We start from the raw sequence: 16,118 nt of genomic DNA, 5'->3' as shown, positions 1-16,118 counted from the left end.
TATTGGGTTCTTTCCCAGGGTCCACATCTTTAGACACATTCTCATGCTGGCAAATCTGGCAGGTTTAGCCCTAGTCCTCCTCTCCCTCCTCCTTCCACGTCCTCTCCTTCGCCCTCCTCTTCCTCTTCCTTTCCTCCTCCTCTTCCCATCCTCCTCTTGTTTTTCTTCTTCTTCCTCCCCCTCCCCCTCCTCCTTCTCCCCCTCCCCCCTCCTCCTCAGATTTATGCCTACTTCTAGTTGAAGATACCTAGTGAGTCTCTGGTCTGAGACCTGACCTGTCTGAACACCTGGGAACTCAGCAATCTCAACCTCCTACAAGGAGAATATATCAGAGAAACAACATCTTTGAAAGAATCAAATTTTCAGGTCAAGTGAGCAGGCAGAAAGGACAGCTTTTCTCTGGGTTTATTTGTCCTGGGTGGATGGGAGGCAAGTCTAAGGAAAGCTGCCAGCTTTCCAGTCTGGGAGGCCAGCTGCTAGGAATCACTTCTGCCTTCCGCTCTGTGATCCTCTACATGACACAATGATACCTAAGGACACAGGGTGGATGAAAGGAGGGGCTGCAGGAGGCAAGTCATCAAGCACACAGCTTCAGGGCAAGGTTACCCAAGGTTACTTGACAAGTCAGTACAGCAGTCAAGGGGTTCAAAACAGAGGGAGCTGTTTGAGGCTCCTGCAACCCACCAAGAGTCATGAGTTCTGAGATAGGCAGGTGAAGCAAGATGCAAGTTACAGCTTTAGGATTATAGGAAGAGTCCAACTGAGTAGAGACCAAGTTAGCAGATTAGTAAAATGCATTTATTAATTTACAGCCCCGGGGGAACCATCTGCAGGCACTTCTGAACCCACAGGGGTTCAATGTACCTGAGAAGAGGGGCATGGTTTCTATCCCCAAGTGTTCTGCTAGGGTGCAAATTTTGGCTGTAACCTGGCAGAGCACGTGGCAAGCCTTACTGAGTTCGTTCTCCTCATTTTATAGGACAGGGCTAATAGAAGGTTTTCTTGGTTTTCAGGGACTTGTTTTAAGAGATTTTTCTGGAGGACAAAGGGACATATTTGGGTCCAGCAGCAGCAGCAGCAGCAGCAGCAGCAGCAGCTCTTCTGTCATAAAGCAGTGTACTCTTCTTAGTCTCAAGAGACCAACTCTGACGACCCTGCTTCCAACTGGGCTGTTCTTGTATTAGGAGCTGTGTGGCAATCACACTGATGATTTAGGTACAGGGTCTGCCCTTTTCAGCCAAGGAGATAGCTCCAACTGGCCAACTCTTTGTTTGTGTGGTGAAGTAGCTAAAACGAGAGAGCCCTGAGCAACCTGCCAGAGGAGGGGCTAGTTAAGCTTCTGAGATGTAAAATTTGATTCTGCTCACAGTGGCCCCTGGGGGATGACTTGCGTGGGAGTAGATTTATACAGCCAGTTAGCAGTTACTGACTTCAGCCTTATGCAGTGTAGTGGGGGTGCAGCAGCAATGTCCTCTTGGAACTTAAGGTTGTCAGACAGGATAATCTGTGGACACATATTGAAGGACATACAGGAGCCCAGTGGTGTGTTTTTGTGTATGTGTGTATATATATATATATATATATATATATATATATATATATATATATGTGTGTGTGTGTGTGTGTGTGTTCATACAACTTTCCCCTTTTAAATTAGAAGTGATGACAATTATGAAAATTGGTGTTTTTAAATTTCATCATCTTGAAAAAAAAGTAAAGATTGTANATATATGTGTGTGTGTGTGTGTGTGTGTGTGTCTGATTGTGTGTTTGTGTGTTTGTGTGTGTGTGTGTGTCTGGTTGTGTGTTTGTGTGTGTGTATGTGTGTGTGTGTGTGTGTGTGTGTGTGTAAAACAAGGAGAGTGTGGGATTTGAGGATGGAGAAAAGGCACACAGGGCCTTATGGACCTTGCAGAGATGATCAGTCCCTGACAAAAGGGAAATGGGAACATGTCTCAGGGGTTTATACAGGGTGTGGCTTACACACTGACAAGATTGTTCAGACTAATATAGTTACAGAAAGAAAGGAAGGAAGGAAGGAAGGAAGGAAGGAAGGAAGGAAGGAAGGAAGGAAGGAAGGAAGGAAGACATAGAAGAAATATAGCTGGAGACATTTAGCCAGAGGGCAGTGACAGTAGGCTGGGCCCAATTTGGTCCAGGAACTGGAATACAGAATTGATGGGACTCAGCCATTGGTGATCTGCTGGACTGAGCAGGAGATCCCATGGATATTGTCTGGGTCTGTCTGCAATGGCCACTGCTGTTTCCTGTAGGGCTAAAAACGATAGCAGAAGAATGATGTGGCCAGTTCTACACTCCCAGATCCTGAGGAACCCACAGACATCAAAGGGGGGTTATTGAGTCAATGAATGAGTTTATGGGGCTTGAAGCTCAGAAGAAAGGTCTGTCTGGAAGTGGGAATGTAGGAATGATTGACACACAAGCTTTAAATAAAGCCAAGGGCTGCTATGGTTGCTTTGAGAACCAGCAGAGGAGGGTCCATGCCAGAGGAGGAGTGGCCAGACAAAACCAGGAACCTCAGACAGCGCTAGTATCTCAAGAAAGCAGTAGAAGCCACCACTCACACACAGTGGGAGAAGGCATGAGGATCCATTGCTGTCTGTTGGATTCAGCAAACTACTGACCTTCAAGAACTTTTGATGGCATGGTGGGAACAGAAGCCACATTGAAGGACAGGGACAGGTGAGTGAAAGGCATTTTAGAAATGCTACCTGACAAAGAATTGGGATGTTCAGCCTACAGGAATTCTTATGGGATTCAGATGATCAAATGCAAGAGTTTTCAACCTCATAAAGATTCGGGAGACATAGCGCTCCTCCCTGGCTAGAGAGAATTGAGAGATGTTGGCCTGATGTGGCTCAGAAGCAAAGAAGAAAGGGAACAGGAAATAGAGTTTGCATGATCCTCACAAGGAGCATACTGAGATTCTAGCCACCCCCTGGAGAAGCATGTAGCTGTATTCTACATGCCCATAAGAGGCTCCCAAATGTCAATCAAGTGTTAAATTCAAAGGGACAAAAATGAGGAAGTTCTGTGTCTTAAGTTAAAGTAACCAGTCTTTGGAGCAGAAACACTGAGATAAAACAAAACAAAGCTTTAAAGCTGGGCATGGTGACACACAATTGTCATCTCAGGATCCAGGAGCCTGAGGCAGGAAGATCTCATGTTCAAGACTAGTCTGAAATACATAGCGAGACTCTATCTCAAAACAAATACAAATAAAAGAAAATTTGCTTTTACCGTCCACTCTCAGGAAGGTTTCTACATATTCCTATGGAGTTCCAGACATTCTGAAAGACTGGCATGGTGGTGCAAGCTTGTAGCTCCAGTGCTGGCCTCCTCAGCCACTTCCAGGCCAATGCAACTCTCTCAAAATTGCATAGTCCAGATGGACAACACCTAAGATTGTTCTCACGCATGGACACATGGACACTCCCACAGAACACACATGCACCATATACAAACATACACAACACTACCCACAACACAGTACACACTGAGAGACATATATAACATTCAGACACACACAACACACATACATACCACACAGAGACACATACAACACACACATAGAGAAACACAACACACATATATACACACAAAACACACACAACACATATACAACATACACACACATGCAATACACCCACACATACATATACACATACAGAGACACAAACACACACTCATGTACACACATATATACACACACAGAGATACACATGCACATATATGCATATACATATACATAGGACACACATATACATATACAGACACATACATATATAACATACATATACACACAGACACATGTGAACACACACAAACATATACATACATGCAACATGTACACAACACACAGACACATGCACTTGCTCATATACACACACCTACACACAGACACATATCCAGACAATATTCACACACAGATATACATATACACACATGCACATACATACATACACACACAGACACACATACATACAACATATAAACAACACACACAAACACACACACACACACACACACACACACACTCATAGTCTATTTTCAGAAATACCATAGTGTGAAAATAAGCTTAGGATAGAAAGGATGTAGAATTGGGAATTCAATTTTCTGTGAAAAACCAAGGCCTTCATGCATATCAGAAGTGAAGAAAGGACAGGTGACAGGCTGATGTCAGTCAGAAGCTCCTGGAGGCAGTGGTGTTTGTGTAATCCTTCAGGAAATAAAACCTGAGGGACAGCTCCTCAGCGAGCCACCCATTCCCCCCGTTGGTTGTCCAGATGGCTGGAGCCCAGCACAGCCCCGGTGACTGGTTGGTATCAGGGCCCCAGGGGACAGCCCTTCTCCATCAGCACTTCCCTCTCTTTCGCCTACTCCCTTACAGCCCTCTGCCCAGGTGGTGCCATCAAACATAAACAGCTCGAAATGGAGCAGGTGCGGTAAACACGTCTGTATATTATTGCCAATGCCATTAACACCCACAAGCTGCCTTGGTGTCCTGGGTGTTGGCAGCCCAGCCCTTGACCAAGGTGGCAACATAAAGGACAGCAGTCCCCTGCCCCACAACCAGAGGACCAGAGGCTGTGCTATGTGAATAGAGGGACGTCCAGGCTGGTAAGCTGCCCCGGGTCAGTGTTCACGAATTGTTACCAGAATCCAGGTGAGAGATACTTCTTATGTGCACTAACTGGTAATCTCCATTGCTGTCCCTCTCTCTGCGTCCAGAACCTAGGGATGCTGTCTGGGCAGCTGCTGTCCTGTGAACACAGGCGGGGAGGCGGGTGGGGTCTGTGTGGGACGCTTGGAGTGTGGGATCCAGGACCTTCCCAGCAGAGCAGCAAGCACTGAGATTCTTGGAACAAACATTGGGATATTTGCTTATTCTCTTTGGACTCAAAGGATACATCACAGCTCCTGCAGGCAGTGAGGGAAAGATGAGCTTCGTGGGCAGGGCATCGAATTTAATGTCATCTGATTCCCTAGACTTGCTGTGGGAAGCCATGGGTACCACATATAAGCATCTCAGCTCTGGGAGATCTAGGGAAGAGCTTTCCATACCAGCATTTTCCCAGGGACGCCATGCTGGGTAGAGATGGGGTGATTACAGGTGTTAGGCTTTATGTTTCATTATTTAGCACAGGTTTTGTATTGCTTAGTCATAGCTAGAACTTGGCCACTCCTGGCCATGGTGGACAGGCAAGAGTTCTGGGCTCTACCCCTAGTAGCTAAGCAACCTTGAGTCAGTTACTTAGTCCTGACTTGTGAGTTTTAAATTTCTTTTTGATAAAACTAGACTAAACACACCATTGCTGCCATGGTCACAGTGATTCAGCCCTGAGCAATGAGTGGGAAAGAACATTGAACTTGGACCAGAGAGTCCTGCCCCGAGTGCTGTTCTTACTCAAAGGCGGGCTTCTCAAAAGCCTCTTTCTTTGCCTCAGTTTTCTTCTCTGTACAGTAGGGGAGGAGAAAGCCAGGTCCAGGTGACTGCCAAGGACTAAGTGCTTTCTGAACCATTCTTAAGGTGTCCTGCTTGTCCTTGGAAGGGGAGAAGAAAGGACTAAGCTGGCATCAACATTCCTGTGTTAGATGGTAAACTGCTGTTAAGTTCTCTGGTTCTTCAGAAGTAGAGCCAGAGAGAGGAGTCCTCTGGTGTCAGGAAAAGGGGGTGCTTTACCCCGAGATGCACCAACACCCTAGTTTTTAGATTCAGCATCCAAGAAAGAAGAATCACACTGGTAAGTCTACTGCCATCTTTGGTTTAAGAGCTGAAGGCCTGCCTCCTACAGTTCAGGATCAAGAGCCCTTTCTTACTCTCCACCTCGAGGGATGAGTGGCCCGCCACCAGGCATGTCTCCCAGTAGTGCTGGGGAGAAATGAATGGGAACGGCGCCTCCTTGTACACTCACAAACTGGGTAACCTTTGGCTGGAATTTTTACCCCTGCCTCTGAAGAGTCCCACTAGTATGAAATAAAACCTTTATGCACTTGAATCACAAGAGGCCTGCAGCTTAGTAGGCGCTTAACTCCTACTTAGTAGGTTTCAGTGAATGCTGTTTAAGTCTGAACCTGGGTGTAGGTGCATTAATGGGAATCAGGTAGGCAACAAGAATGGTTTTTCTGGACTTACAGAAAAGTACTGGGTTGGGCTGTTTAAAATATCCTGACTGATCATCTCAGGTTCCTTGCCATACAAACATCATTTTCCATGTGCTGGGAAGGCATGGCTCTAATAAATGCTCCTGTCTATGTTCCTCTAGGACATTAGAGTCTGGAGATCCCTCAGAGTCTGAAAGGGGTATGATGTGGAGAGAGAGAGAGAGAGAGAGAGAGAGAGAGAGAGAGAGAGAGAGAGAGAGAGAGAGAGAGCATTAGAATGACCAAGTGATTTGCAGAGTACCAGGGCTCATACTGTAGACACTCACTTGCTCCCCACCTGTAAACAGTGGTCAGCTAGCCATAGTACCTACTTCACACAAATGCTTGATGTAGAAAGAGGGTATTCTGCATGCATGAAGTGGGCAAGTCAGAACACCCCTCCTTCAAACACCATGGATGTGACTGTGTGCCCACTGTAGAATAAAATTCATGCTGTCAATCAATTTTACAGTATAGAAGGGAGAGAGAGAGAAACTTCAAGTGACAGCAGGCATCATAGCAGACCTGGAACTCTAGCTTATACATCCTGTTCTCAGACACTGGACTTTCCTAGACACCAGAATTCAGCTCTTTTTCCATCCCCCCCCCAGAATCTTGCCAGATGGTATATTCCAGCAGATTTCTCTCTAGGAGGTCAGCCTCTTTGGCAAGTCGTTAATAGCCTGTCCTCTTGTCAGGTGGACTTTTAGCTTGTATGATGCAAGTCAGAGAGTCATCTTTGTCTCCTCAGTGCTGGCTGTCTGGTGGTGGCCAGGATTGAGAACCACCATGTAGATGAATCCCAGCAGAGCCTTGGAGAGTGGCCATGATCCACCACCCATGTTCCTTAGTGCTTCATGGCACAAGGGAAACATTCTCTTTGTCCTCAGCTCCATGTCCTCAGCCATGATTTGTATTCCTTTTGTCTTCTCTAGTTGGCTCTATGAGCTGATCTTTCTGTGGTAGTCTTGGTCTTGGCTTCATTCATTCAACTTTCACTCATTAATTTATTCATTCAACATAGTGAATGCCTGCTACAGTGGACCTGGGCTAGCTTCTGGGCATCTAGCAGAGATCAAAGCAGACCGAGCGTCCCTCTGTCTAGTCTTCTGTGATCTGCCACTTCTCTCTACTTACTAATAAGAATGAGATATTTAAAAATCGTGGGTTTTCTCCTGATCTACATTGTTGATCCCTTCTTTGTTCCCTAATGAAGTCTGTGTCTTTAGTATCTTGACTCATGAGCAGTCCCTGCTAATGGGTAGTTGAATAAGCCCATTTCTGAGCATTTGATACTGTTTTGTTAGAGTGTGCCTGTATAGGGAAACATTTACCAGTAGATTCACATCTGAGATGAGATGATGGGCTAGTGATACATACTTCCTATCATGTGGTCCATGTTCATTCAAGTGAGCCTGGTTTTCCTTATTGAAAAAAATAGGGCGATCTATCTCAAGCTCTGCCCACAATCATCAAAAACCTTGACCCCACTTGCCTTCCTTCCCAAGGCCCAGAACCAACAGCAGACATTGCTTCCAGATACTCTGGGATACAGACGAATTGTAGCTAGCTGCATCATCAGACAAAACAGGCCTCTCAAATATCAACTGCGACCCACATTAAGAACCACACACTTCACATGTAACCAAAACCAACTCCCCAGGTACTCTTCCTACCACTGTTATATTTGACATCCTCAGATGTTCTATGGTCTGTTTTTTAAAGTGGTGTATTCATTCATCAAACTAAACTCACGAGAATGTTATCACTTATATCTGTCAGTTTGAAAACTACACTTCTAAGTCCTGCACTGCTTTGGTCTGTGTGGGCCTTGAACCTGAGATTTGGTCTAGCACCTCCTAGTTGGTCCTCGGAAAATAGCAACTACTTTGTCTACAAGAAGTCTTCAGAGCAGGGAATACAGTCTAACTCTGAAGACATGAATTCACCAGGCCTGTTTCCTTCTCAGAGGTCACACCCGAAGACTTTTGCTAAAGCAGACAGTGATGCACATTGCCTCTAAAGCAGGCAGTGATGCACATTGCCTCTAAAGCAGGCAGTGATGCACATTCCCTCTAGAGCAGGCAGTGATGCACATTCCCTCTAAAGCAGGCAGTGATGCACATTCCCTCTAAAGCAGGCAGTGATGCACATTCCCTCTGACAGGCTTTATCCTCGTGACATATTTCATAGCAAAACAACAACAACAGAGAACAAAAGTTTCTGGGGAAGTGATAGGGGTGGCAGTTGCTTGTCTCTGCCTGTTGAAGACTGCTTTCCCCTTGTTTTCTCAGCTGTAAGAGACCTAACAGCACGTGTCATCCACACTGACAGATGACTCCACAGTGTTGGCAAGAATGCCTACACAAGTTACTTACCAAGCCAGGGGTGGTGGCTCACACCTGTAATCCTAGACCCAGAAAGCTAAAGCACATTATTATGAGTTTGAGAACAGTCTGAGATACATTGTAACCTGGAAACCAGCATGAAGCCATGTCTTACTCCAGCACCTCCCACCCTTAAAAAGGGAGGAAGAAATGTTGCTTCCCTAGCCTTACTTTTGCTGGGACTTCAAGATTTCCTTGATCTAAAAGACAATTCAGACTGTCCTAGGCCAAAATGCCCTCCGAGATGAAAATGGTTAAGTCATATCTCAGTTTTCTAGAGGTAAAATAGGTTATAGGACAGGTTCTGGCCAGCAACACAGCAAAGGGACCAGAGGTGGGAAACAGATGTTTCTGCCTTTTCCCAGTCAAACTTCCCACCCTCCTTCTCCTGGCCTGAGCATGAGCAAAGTCTTATGGACCCTTAGTGCATTCCAGGAAGTGTGGTGATGCTCTTCCAGGCTGCTGGCAGCACAGAGTGGGTGGTTCTGGCATCCTTACTGGGGCGGCATCTGTGAGTCTGAGCTTCCATTTGTGGGCAGTGTCGTGCCAGTGACAAGTGTCCAGGTGCTTGAGAGCATCTATGCTCACACAGTCCCCACAGACCTTGGCATTGTGTACAGTTTCTTCTTCCTTTCTGAACTTGTCATCCTTCTGAAGGTCCTAGGATTAGCCATGGGCAACAGGGCATAGCCAACAGGGTTAGTGTGTCAGTGTCTAGCTCCTCACCCATACAAAGTCTGAAGGCTGCGACTAAGCCTGAGGTCCACGATCCCCCATGCCATATTTCTGAGCAGCAGAGAAGGGATGGCAATATCCTAGGACCAGGACTTGGTAAGTGAAGAACCACACAGCTCACTGTTACTTTAGACTCAACACAGTAAAGCCTTCTATGAAAAAAAATACCTAAGTCAGAATGGAGAGCAAGATCTGCGTTGGGTCACAGGAACCAGTTCGGGGCTCCTAGTGGAGTCAGTGCTCAGAGACTGCACCACAGGACAATCATTTGTTGGTATTTGGGGGGAAAGGATGAACTCGTCACTCTGAACAGCTTTTGTTACTCGGGCTTTACACTCTAGCTCTGTCTAGCTCAGTCTGCCTAGTTTAGTCTCAGCCCAGCAGCCCCCACTTCACGTGCCCAGTGGGAACTGCTGATGGGGTCAGAGTGAGTTCCACACTGACTCACCTCTCAGCCTTTGCTTCTCACAGCTCGACATCCAGACAATGCGTGTGCGCTGTGCCTGCCTGCCACTTCTGGCCATCAGTGTGTTTGGAGGTGGCGTGGGGACAATAGAAAGAAACCTCCCCTTGAGGTCCAAACTAGAAAACCTGGTGGCTCCTGAGCCTGGGTGGGGATATATTTCAGACTGAGAAAGCTGCTGTTTGGAGCTGGTTTGATGGGTCTACACTTTGATTCTCCGTGTCCTTTATTTTCTGTAAGCCAAGAAGTGAAGGCAGATTGAGGTCTGTCTTGGGGATGTGCCCAAGATTCCAGGGTTGTGTCACATAGTGGAACCTCTGCTTAACACATGGGATGCCAAGGTCTATCTTCTCCATAGCTCTGTCTCTGCCACCAGCCAACTCTGAAGCCTTGACATCATGGGAGGTACCAGAGGTACCAGAGAGGCACCATGTAGTCTGATCTTTGGGTGTCTGAGATGAGAGTGTGCTACCTTGTCGTCAAGCATCTGCCTAAATGTTAATATTTATCATTTACAGCCAGCCACTGCCCCCTTTCAAAGGTGAACACAGTAAAATTTACGACAGGTGTGCTATCAGATCCCAGAGGGGCATAAAAGCAGGAGGGAGAGAGGTGATTCATCCATCTGTGGAAGGAAGCCGGTTACTCAGAGGCCCGAGACACCTACAACACTGAGGGATGGAGCTGTGTCCAGGTGTGTCCTTGGTGGGACTGCTGCTGCTGCTGCTGCTGCTGCTGCTGGGACAAGGTAAGTGTGACATTTGATGAGTCGCTGAACATCCCCTTGTTGAGATGAAGCTCCAAATGTAAAGCAAAATCACATGAGGGCTTAGTTTGCCTCTTGTGGGATGGGAGGCTGGGCTGCCTATAGAACAGCTGAGAGTTAGGGGCTCTGGAGGATGTGGGGGATGGTGGGTCTAGGAGAGATAAGCATATGTGAGTTTCAGACTCTGGTGAGGGAAAAGCTGTGAGTGAAGAGTCACCAAGATTTTTATTACTTTGTGCTATGGGGCCTGGAAAAGTTCTATCTACCTGAGCCTCATTTTTCCTCTTCTTTAAAATGGGTGGTGGTGGCTGGAGATGTGGAGATATGGAGAATGCTTGTTTATCAGTACAAGGCCCTGGGTCCAATCTCCAAATACCTCAAGAGATAGAGTAGAATGGTGTGTCAACATTAAGTCATGGTTATAGCTCTCTGTGGCCTTTGCTTTTTCTGTCAAGGACAGATGAAGATGGACCAGTGTCATAAATCCTAAAGATGCCCATAGGTCTTAGTTGTATGATGTGCTTAGCCTTGGCTGAGCCTCACAGGAATGCCCAGGGCTTCATGTTTCTTCTGATGCTGAGTGTGAACAGGTCCTGCCCCACCCTCTCTCTGGTTTAGGAAGGCAGGATTATTTTAAGCAGTAAAGGACCCTGAGCAGGACCTCCTTCTCTTTCCTCACCTGAGGCCTGGGTCTGTAGCAGAAGGTGACTGCCCTGGAGCCACCCAGGGAACTGCCTGGGACCCCAGAGTCCTGTTTCAAACCTCTGGGGAGACTAGGATTGCACTTGTATGGTCTGTAGTGAGACCCAGGAAAGAGTTTCTTGTGCTTGTTGACCACCGTGCTCTTTTCTCGTGCTGGGCTGTGTCTGTCCGTTTCCCTTTTCCTGTGGATTGTTCAGGTTCCCCGTGGGAGCTGACTAATGGCTGTTAGGAGAGTGGACATATATGACAACTGTCTTTCCACTCCCCAAAGACCATCTTTCTGCTCTCTTCATGGAAAGAGGCAGAATTCACTTTGTGGAAATAGGTGATTAGCACCCAAATGGAAACTCTAAGCTGTTAACTCAGAGTTTGCTGGAAGGCTCCATAATTTGCCTTCTGTAGACTCAAAGGATGACAAGGGAGTGGGAAAGTTTAGTGATGGAGAAGCAGAGGCTGCAGGTCGCCATGACTGTGGGATGTTGGCTGGAGGAGGCTGGAAGCACACTAAGAAATAGGGCGTCTTCCACAATTTACTTGAGCCTGTTTGGTTTTCTCTAGTTCAGTGGTTCTCAACCTGTGTGTTATGGCCCTTTGGCAAACCTCTATCTCCAAAAATATTTACATTACAATTCATCACAGTGGCAAAACTGCAGTTATGAAGTAGCAATGAAAACAATGTTATGGTTGGGGGTCACCATAACACGAGGAACTGTAATGTACTAAAGGATCACAACATTGGGAAGGTTGAGAACCACTGCTCAAGTTGATGCTGAGCTGGAAGCACTTTCAGAGCAATAGGGACAGAGGATGCAGCTTGGTGGCTGTGGGTGGTGGTCAGAGGATGCAGCTTGGTGGCTGTGGGTGGTGGTCAGACTCCCAGAGTCTTTGTATATTCTGTCAAGATGCCTAAGGAATGAATAATAAGTCTTTTCTCTACCGTTGGTTCTCCATGTGTCTTGTTTAAAAGTGCCTACCTTGAGGTCACAGAGAACTTTTCACACTTATTTCCTTATTTGCTGTTCCGTTTAGGTATATCTGGGTACATCTGGGGTTGATGGTTGTGTCTAGTGTAAGAGCGGAGCCCAGTGCTATGTCTGTTATTGTTTCCTTCCTGCAGATCCCCAGCTGTCACAGTTGTTTCCCACTGCTCCCGTGAGCCATTTGTTTCCCAGGTTAGGGGTGCAGGGCCCATGCCTTGGCAAGCTTCTTTGTGTTTCTCTAGCACACATTGCCATCAATTGGTAGCCTCACGATATGCGCTATAATTTTACAAAATAACTTTCCATTTCTCCTTCTTTTGAAGTGTTTTGGCTTTGAATTCTCATAAATTTATCAGTTTTTACCCCAGAAAACTTGTTGGGATTTTGATAAAGATTGCTTTTGAGTCTATGAATCAAGTTGGGAGAAGTATCTGTCCTTACAGTACTGAGTCATGTAAATCATGACTCTATATGTACATTTTAGTTCATAGTTCACAAAGTTTTCTTGCAGGTATTCTTGATCAATTTATTCCCAGGTAGATGATATTTATGTTGTATGGCAAATGGATTTAATTTTTTAATTTTAAAAGTATTTATAGAGTAGTAAAATTGGTTTTCACATGTTAAGTTTTGAGCACAACTAAATCCCCATATATTTTATCTGCTTCTCTGTGGGAAGTTTCTCTAATCACAGTGTGGTTGGTCCTGTCACCTCCCTCTCAAACCCTCTTTCTTTGTTCTGTGTTCATGTGTTTTGGAGGTCTCTGAAACTCTGCCTACACTTTCTCACAGAAGAGACAGCTGGACGCATCCTTATCTTGCAAATTCTAGCAGGAAGTATTCTCCTCTTCTCTTCAATTTTATAAACTTTGTTTAAAAATAAAAAGAACTTGCCAATAAATAAGCACACCCGAATTAGCCAGAGCCCAAGTCTACAGAGTTCAGTTTCATCAGCAAATGTGGCGCTTGCTATGGGCTTGTGAGTACACTTTGAATATCTCTGAAATGTGCCAAAATGAAAGGGGAGAGGAGGATGTTTCGTGTAATTTTAGAAACTTGCTAGCTCTTTATCAAGAGCTCTGTCCAAGCTCCTCAACTTCGTGCGGCTCCCCGGCTGTGCCTTTTCTCCTGCCTACCTTAGTAGCTGAAAATGGAAAACACCAGACAATTCTAACCCTCTAAACCCAGCCAGACAACACAACTGCTGGGTGCAGAATCTATTGCCCTAAGCTCATCAGCTACCCTATATCAGAATTCCGCCAGTGGTAGAGACCACCACTGGTTCTATTTGCCCCCATGGTGGTCATGCTCCTCGCCCCAAAGCCTGGCCAAAAAGCGCCCCGGCTCTGTCTCCTCCTCTTCCTTCTGGGACCCAGAAATCCCACTTTTTTTCCTTTGCCCAACAATTGGCTCTCGCCATCTTTATTGACATAATCAAAAACCAATTAGGGAAACTATACCTCCATGTACTTCGTTGTTTTGAGACAGTGTGTCCTACTGAAGCTGAAAGTCATTGCTCCAGCTGGGCTGGCTGGCAAGCTCCTCCATCCTCCTATTTCTACACCGTCCTTCCCCACCCACTTCTAAGTTACAGAAGTGTGCTGTGCACCCAGCTTTTAATGGGTGTGGGGGAACAGAACTCAGGTCATCAGGCTTACATGGTAGACACCTGACTAACGGAGCTGTCTACTTAGTCCCCAAGCAATGGCTAAATTTAAATCACTTTAAAATCAGATTTCTGCTTTCATCTTTTAAATATCTACAGCTTCTATACTCATGCCCCTCCTTTTTAAAGTAATTATCATCATCATTATCATTCTTATTGTGTATAGGTGGTGAGAGACAGAAAAATAGACAGACAGACAGACAGAGACAGAGAATGTGTGGCTGCATACTTGCCAACACACCTATTGTATATAGGTGGTGAGAAGGAGACAGACAGACAGACAGACAGACAGACAGACAGACAGACACAGAGACAGACATAGAGACAGAGAATGTGTGGCTGTATACTTGCCAGGATGTATGGAAGTCAAAGAACAAACTTCTGGAAGTCAGTTGCTCTTTTCTTTTTTCTTTTCTTTTCTTTCTTTTTTTTTTTTTTTTTTTTTTTTTTTTTTTTTTTCTTTTCTTTTCTTTCTTTAAGACAGGGTTTCTCTGTGTAGCCCTGGCTGTCCTGGAACTCACTCTGTAGACCAGGCTGGCCTTGAACTCAGAAATCTGCCTGCCTCTGCCTTCTGAGTGCTACGATTAAAGGCGTGCACCACCATGCCCAGCTTAGTTGCCTTTTTCTATCTTGCCTTTGAGGCAGGGTCTCTCTCTGTTTCCACAGTGCTGTATACTTCCTGCTAGCTGGCCTGTGAGCTGCTGGAAGAATCTTCCGTCCCTGTCCCCTATCTTACTGAAGAGTGCTGGGATTTTATGTGCATATCTCTATTGTCTTCTCACCTGGACTGTGGTCAGCAAACCCAGATATCAGGCTTGCATGGCAGGTGCCTCTACCCACTGAGCCACGTTGCCCTCTTTGTGTGTGTGTGTGTGTGTGTGTGTGTGTGTGTATGAGTGTGTGTGAGTGTGTATGTATGTGTGTGAGTGTGAGTATGAGGGAGTGTATGAGTATGTGAGTATTGTGTGTGTATGAGTATGTGTGTGAATGTGTGTGAATGTGTATGTATGTGTGTGAGTGTGTATGTGTGTGAGTGAGTGCAAGTGTGAGTGTGAGTGTGAGTGTGAGAGTGTATGTGAGTATGTGTGTGAGTGTGTGTGTGTGTATGTTGGTGGTGGTATTGATTATTTCCTTTCCCTTTCTGTTGGCAGAGCTGGGGATTGAACCCAGGGCCCTGTGTATATTAAGTGTGCACTACATTACCTCTGAGCTCCATTCCCAAGTGACTCCCTTTTCTCTGATTTATTATATCCTAAGTTTTTCCATTTGAATATTTTTTTAAGAACCAATTTTTGGTGAGCAATTTTCTGTATGACAGTTATTTTCTGCTGCATAGCAAATTACATTACATCCCAGTGGCTCGGAGCAGCCACTGCTTTGTTTTCTCACAGTTCAGGGGATGTGCAGCTTGGGAAGCTCCCATCAAAAGCATCTCACCTCTATCCCAGTAGTACTGTCAGGAACTGATCTGCAATTGATCTAAAATGACACGTCTGCGTACTTGGCATTCTTGCTATATTTCTACATTGCCTGTGCAATTTCTAATGTAAGGCCTACATGTTATATAATGACCTACCCCACCAGAAAATCCACAAGAGGTTTTTCTTTTTAATTTTTAAAAATTTTTATTCCATGGGCATTGGTGTTTTGCATGTGAGCTGCCATGAGGGTGTGGGGAATTGAACCCAGGGCCTCTAGAGGAGCAGCAGCTAGTGCTCCTAACCACTGAGCCATCTCTCCAACCTTCACAAGAGGTTTTCTAGTACCCAGGCCCCAACATCACTTCTGCAGTTTCCGGGGGGCCAAGGCAGGTTTCAGGGATGGCCTGGATTCAAGGACAAGAACATGGAGTTGTCACCTGGGTGGAAGCTAACATCACTCCACCACAGAACATAAAAGGGGAAAGCGATGGCATGGGCTGGCGGGGTGGCTCAGTCAGGAAACTGCTGGCTGCCCAAGCATGAGACCTAAGTTAGGGTCCCCAGAATCCACATAGGAAACCATGCATGTAACCTGTACCTGTAAGAAATACATAAGAAGCACACGTGTAACCCGGGCCCAGCGCCAGTATCCTAGGAGGTACTCTAGGACACACTGCCAGCTAGTCTTGCTAAAAATCAGTGAACTCCAGCTTCAGCGAGAGACCTTGCCTCAAAAGAAGCACATAGAGTCATAAGTAAAGAGCACATAGAGTCATAAGTAAAGAGCACATAGAGTCATAAGTAAAGAGCACATAGAGTCATAAGTAAAGAGC

General features: G+C 45.8%; 1 protein-coding gene across 1 annotated transcript in view; it reads left to right on the top strand.

Moving 5' to 3' along the window:
- The first annotated feature begins 2,558 nt into the window (after positions 1 to 2,558).
- The window catches only part of Plb1 (phospholipase B1), a 126,154-nt gene continuing 112,594 nt past the window's right edge, over positions 2,559 to 16,118 (top strand). The window contains exons 1-2 of the mRNA XM_021202165.2: positions 2,559 to 2,703; positions 10,269 to 10,498. Coding sequence (XP_021057824.1) covers positions 10,429 to 10,498 — 70 coding nt within the window. The 5' untranslated portion in view covers positions 2,559 to 2,703; positions 10,269 to 10,428. The remainder of the gene's footprint in view (positions 2,704 to 10,268; positions 10,499 to 16,118) is intronic.

This window comes from Mus pahari, chromosome 7 (assembly GCF_900095145.1).
Source record: "Mus pahari chromosome 7, PAHARI_EIJ_v1.1, whole genome shotgun sequence".
Classification (NCBI taxonomy): Eukaryota; Metazoa; Chordata; class Mammalia; order Rodentia; family Muridae; genus Mus; species Mus pahari.
This window is presented reverse-complemented; position numbering and strand designations above follow the sequence as displayed.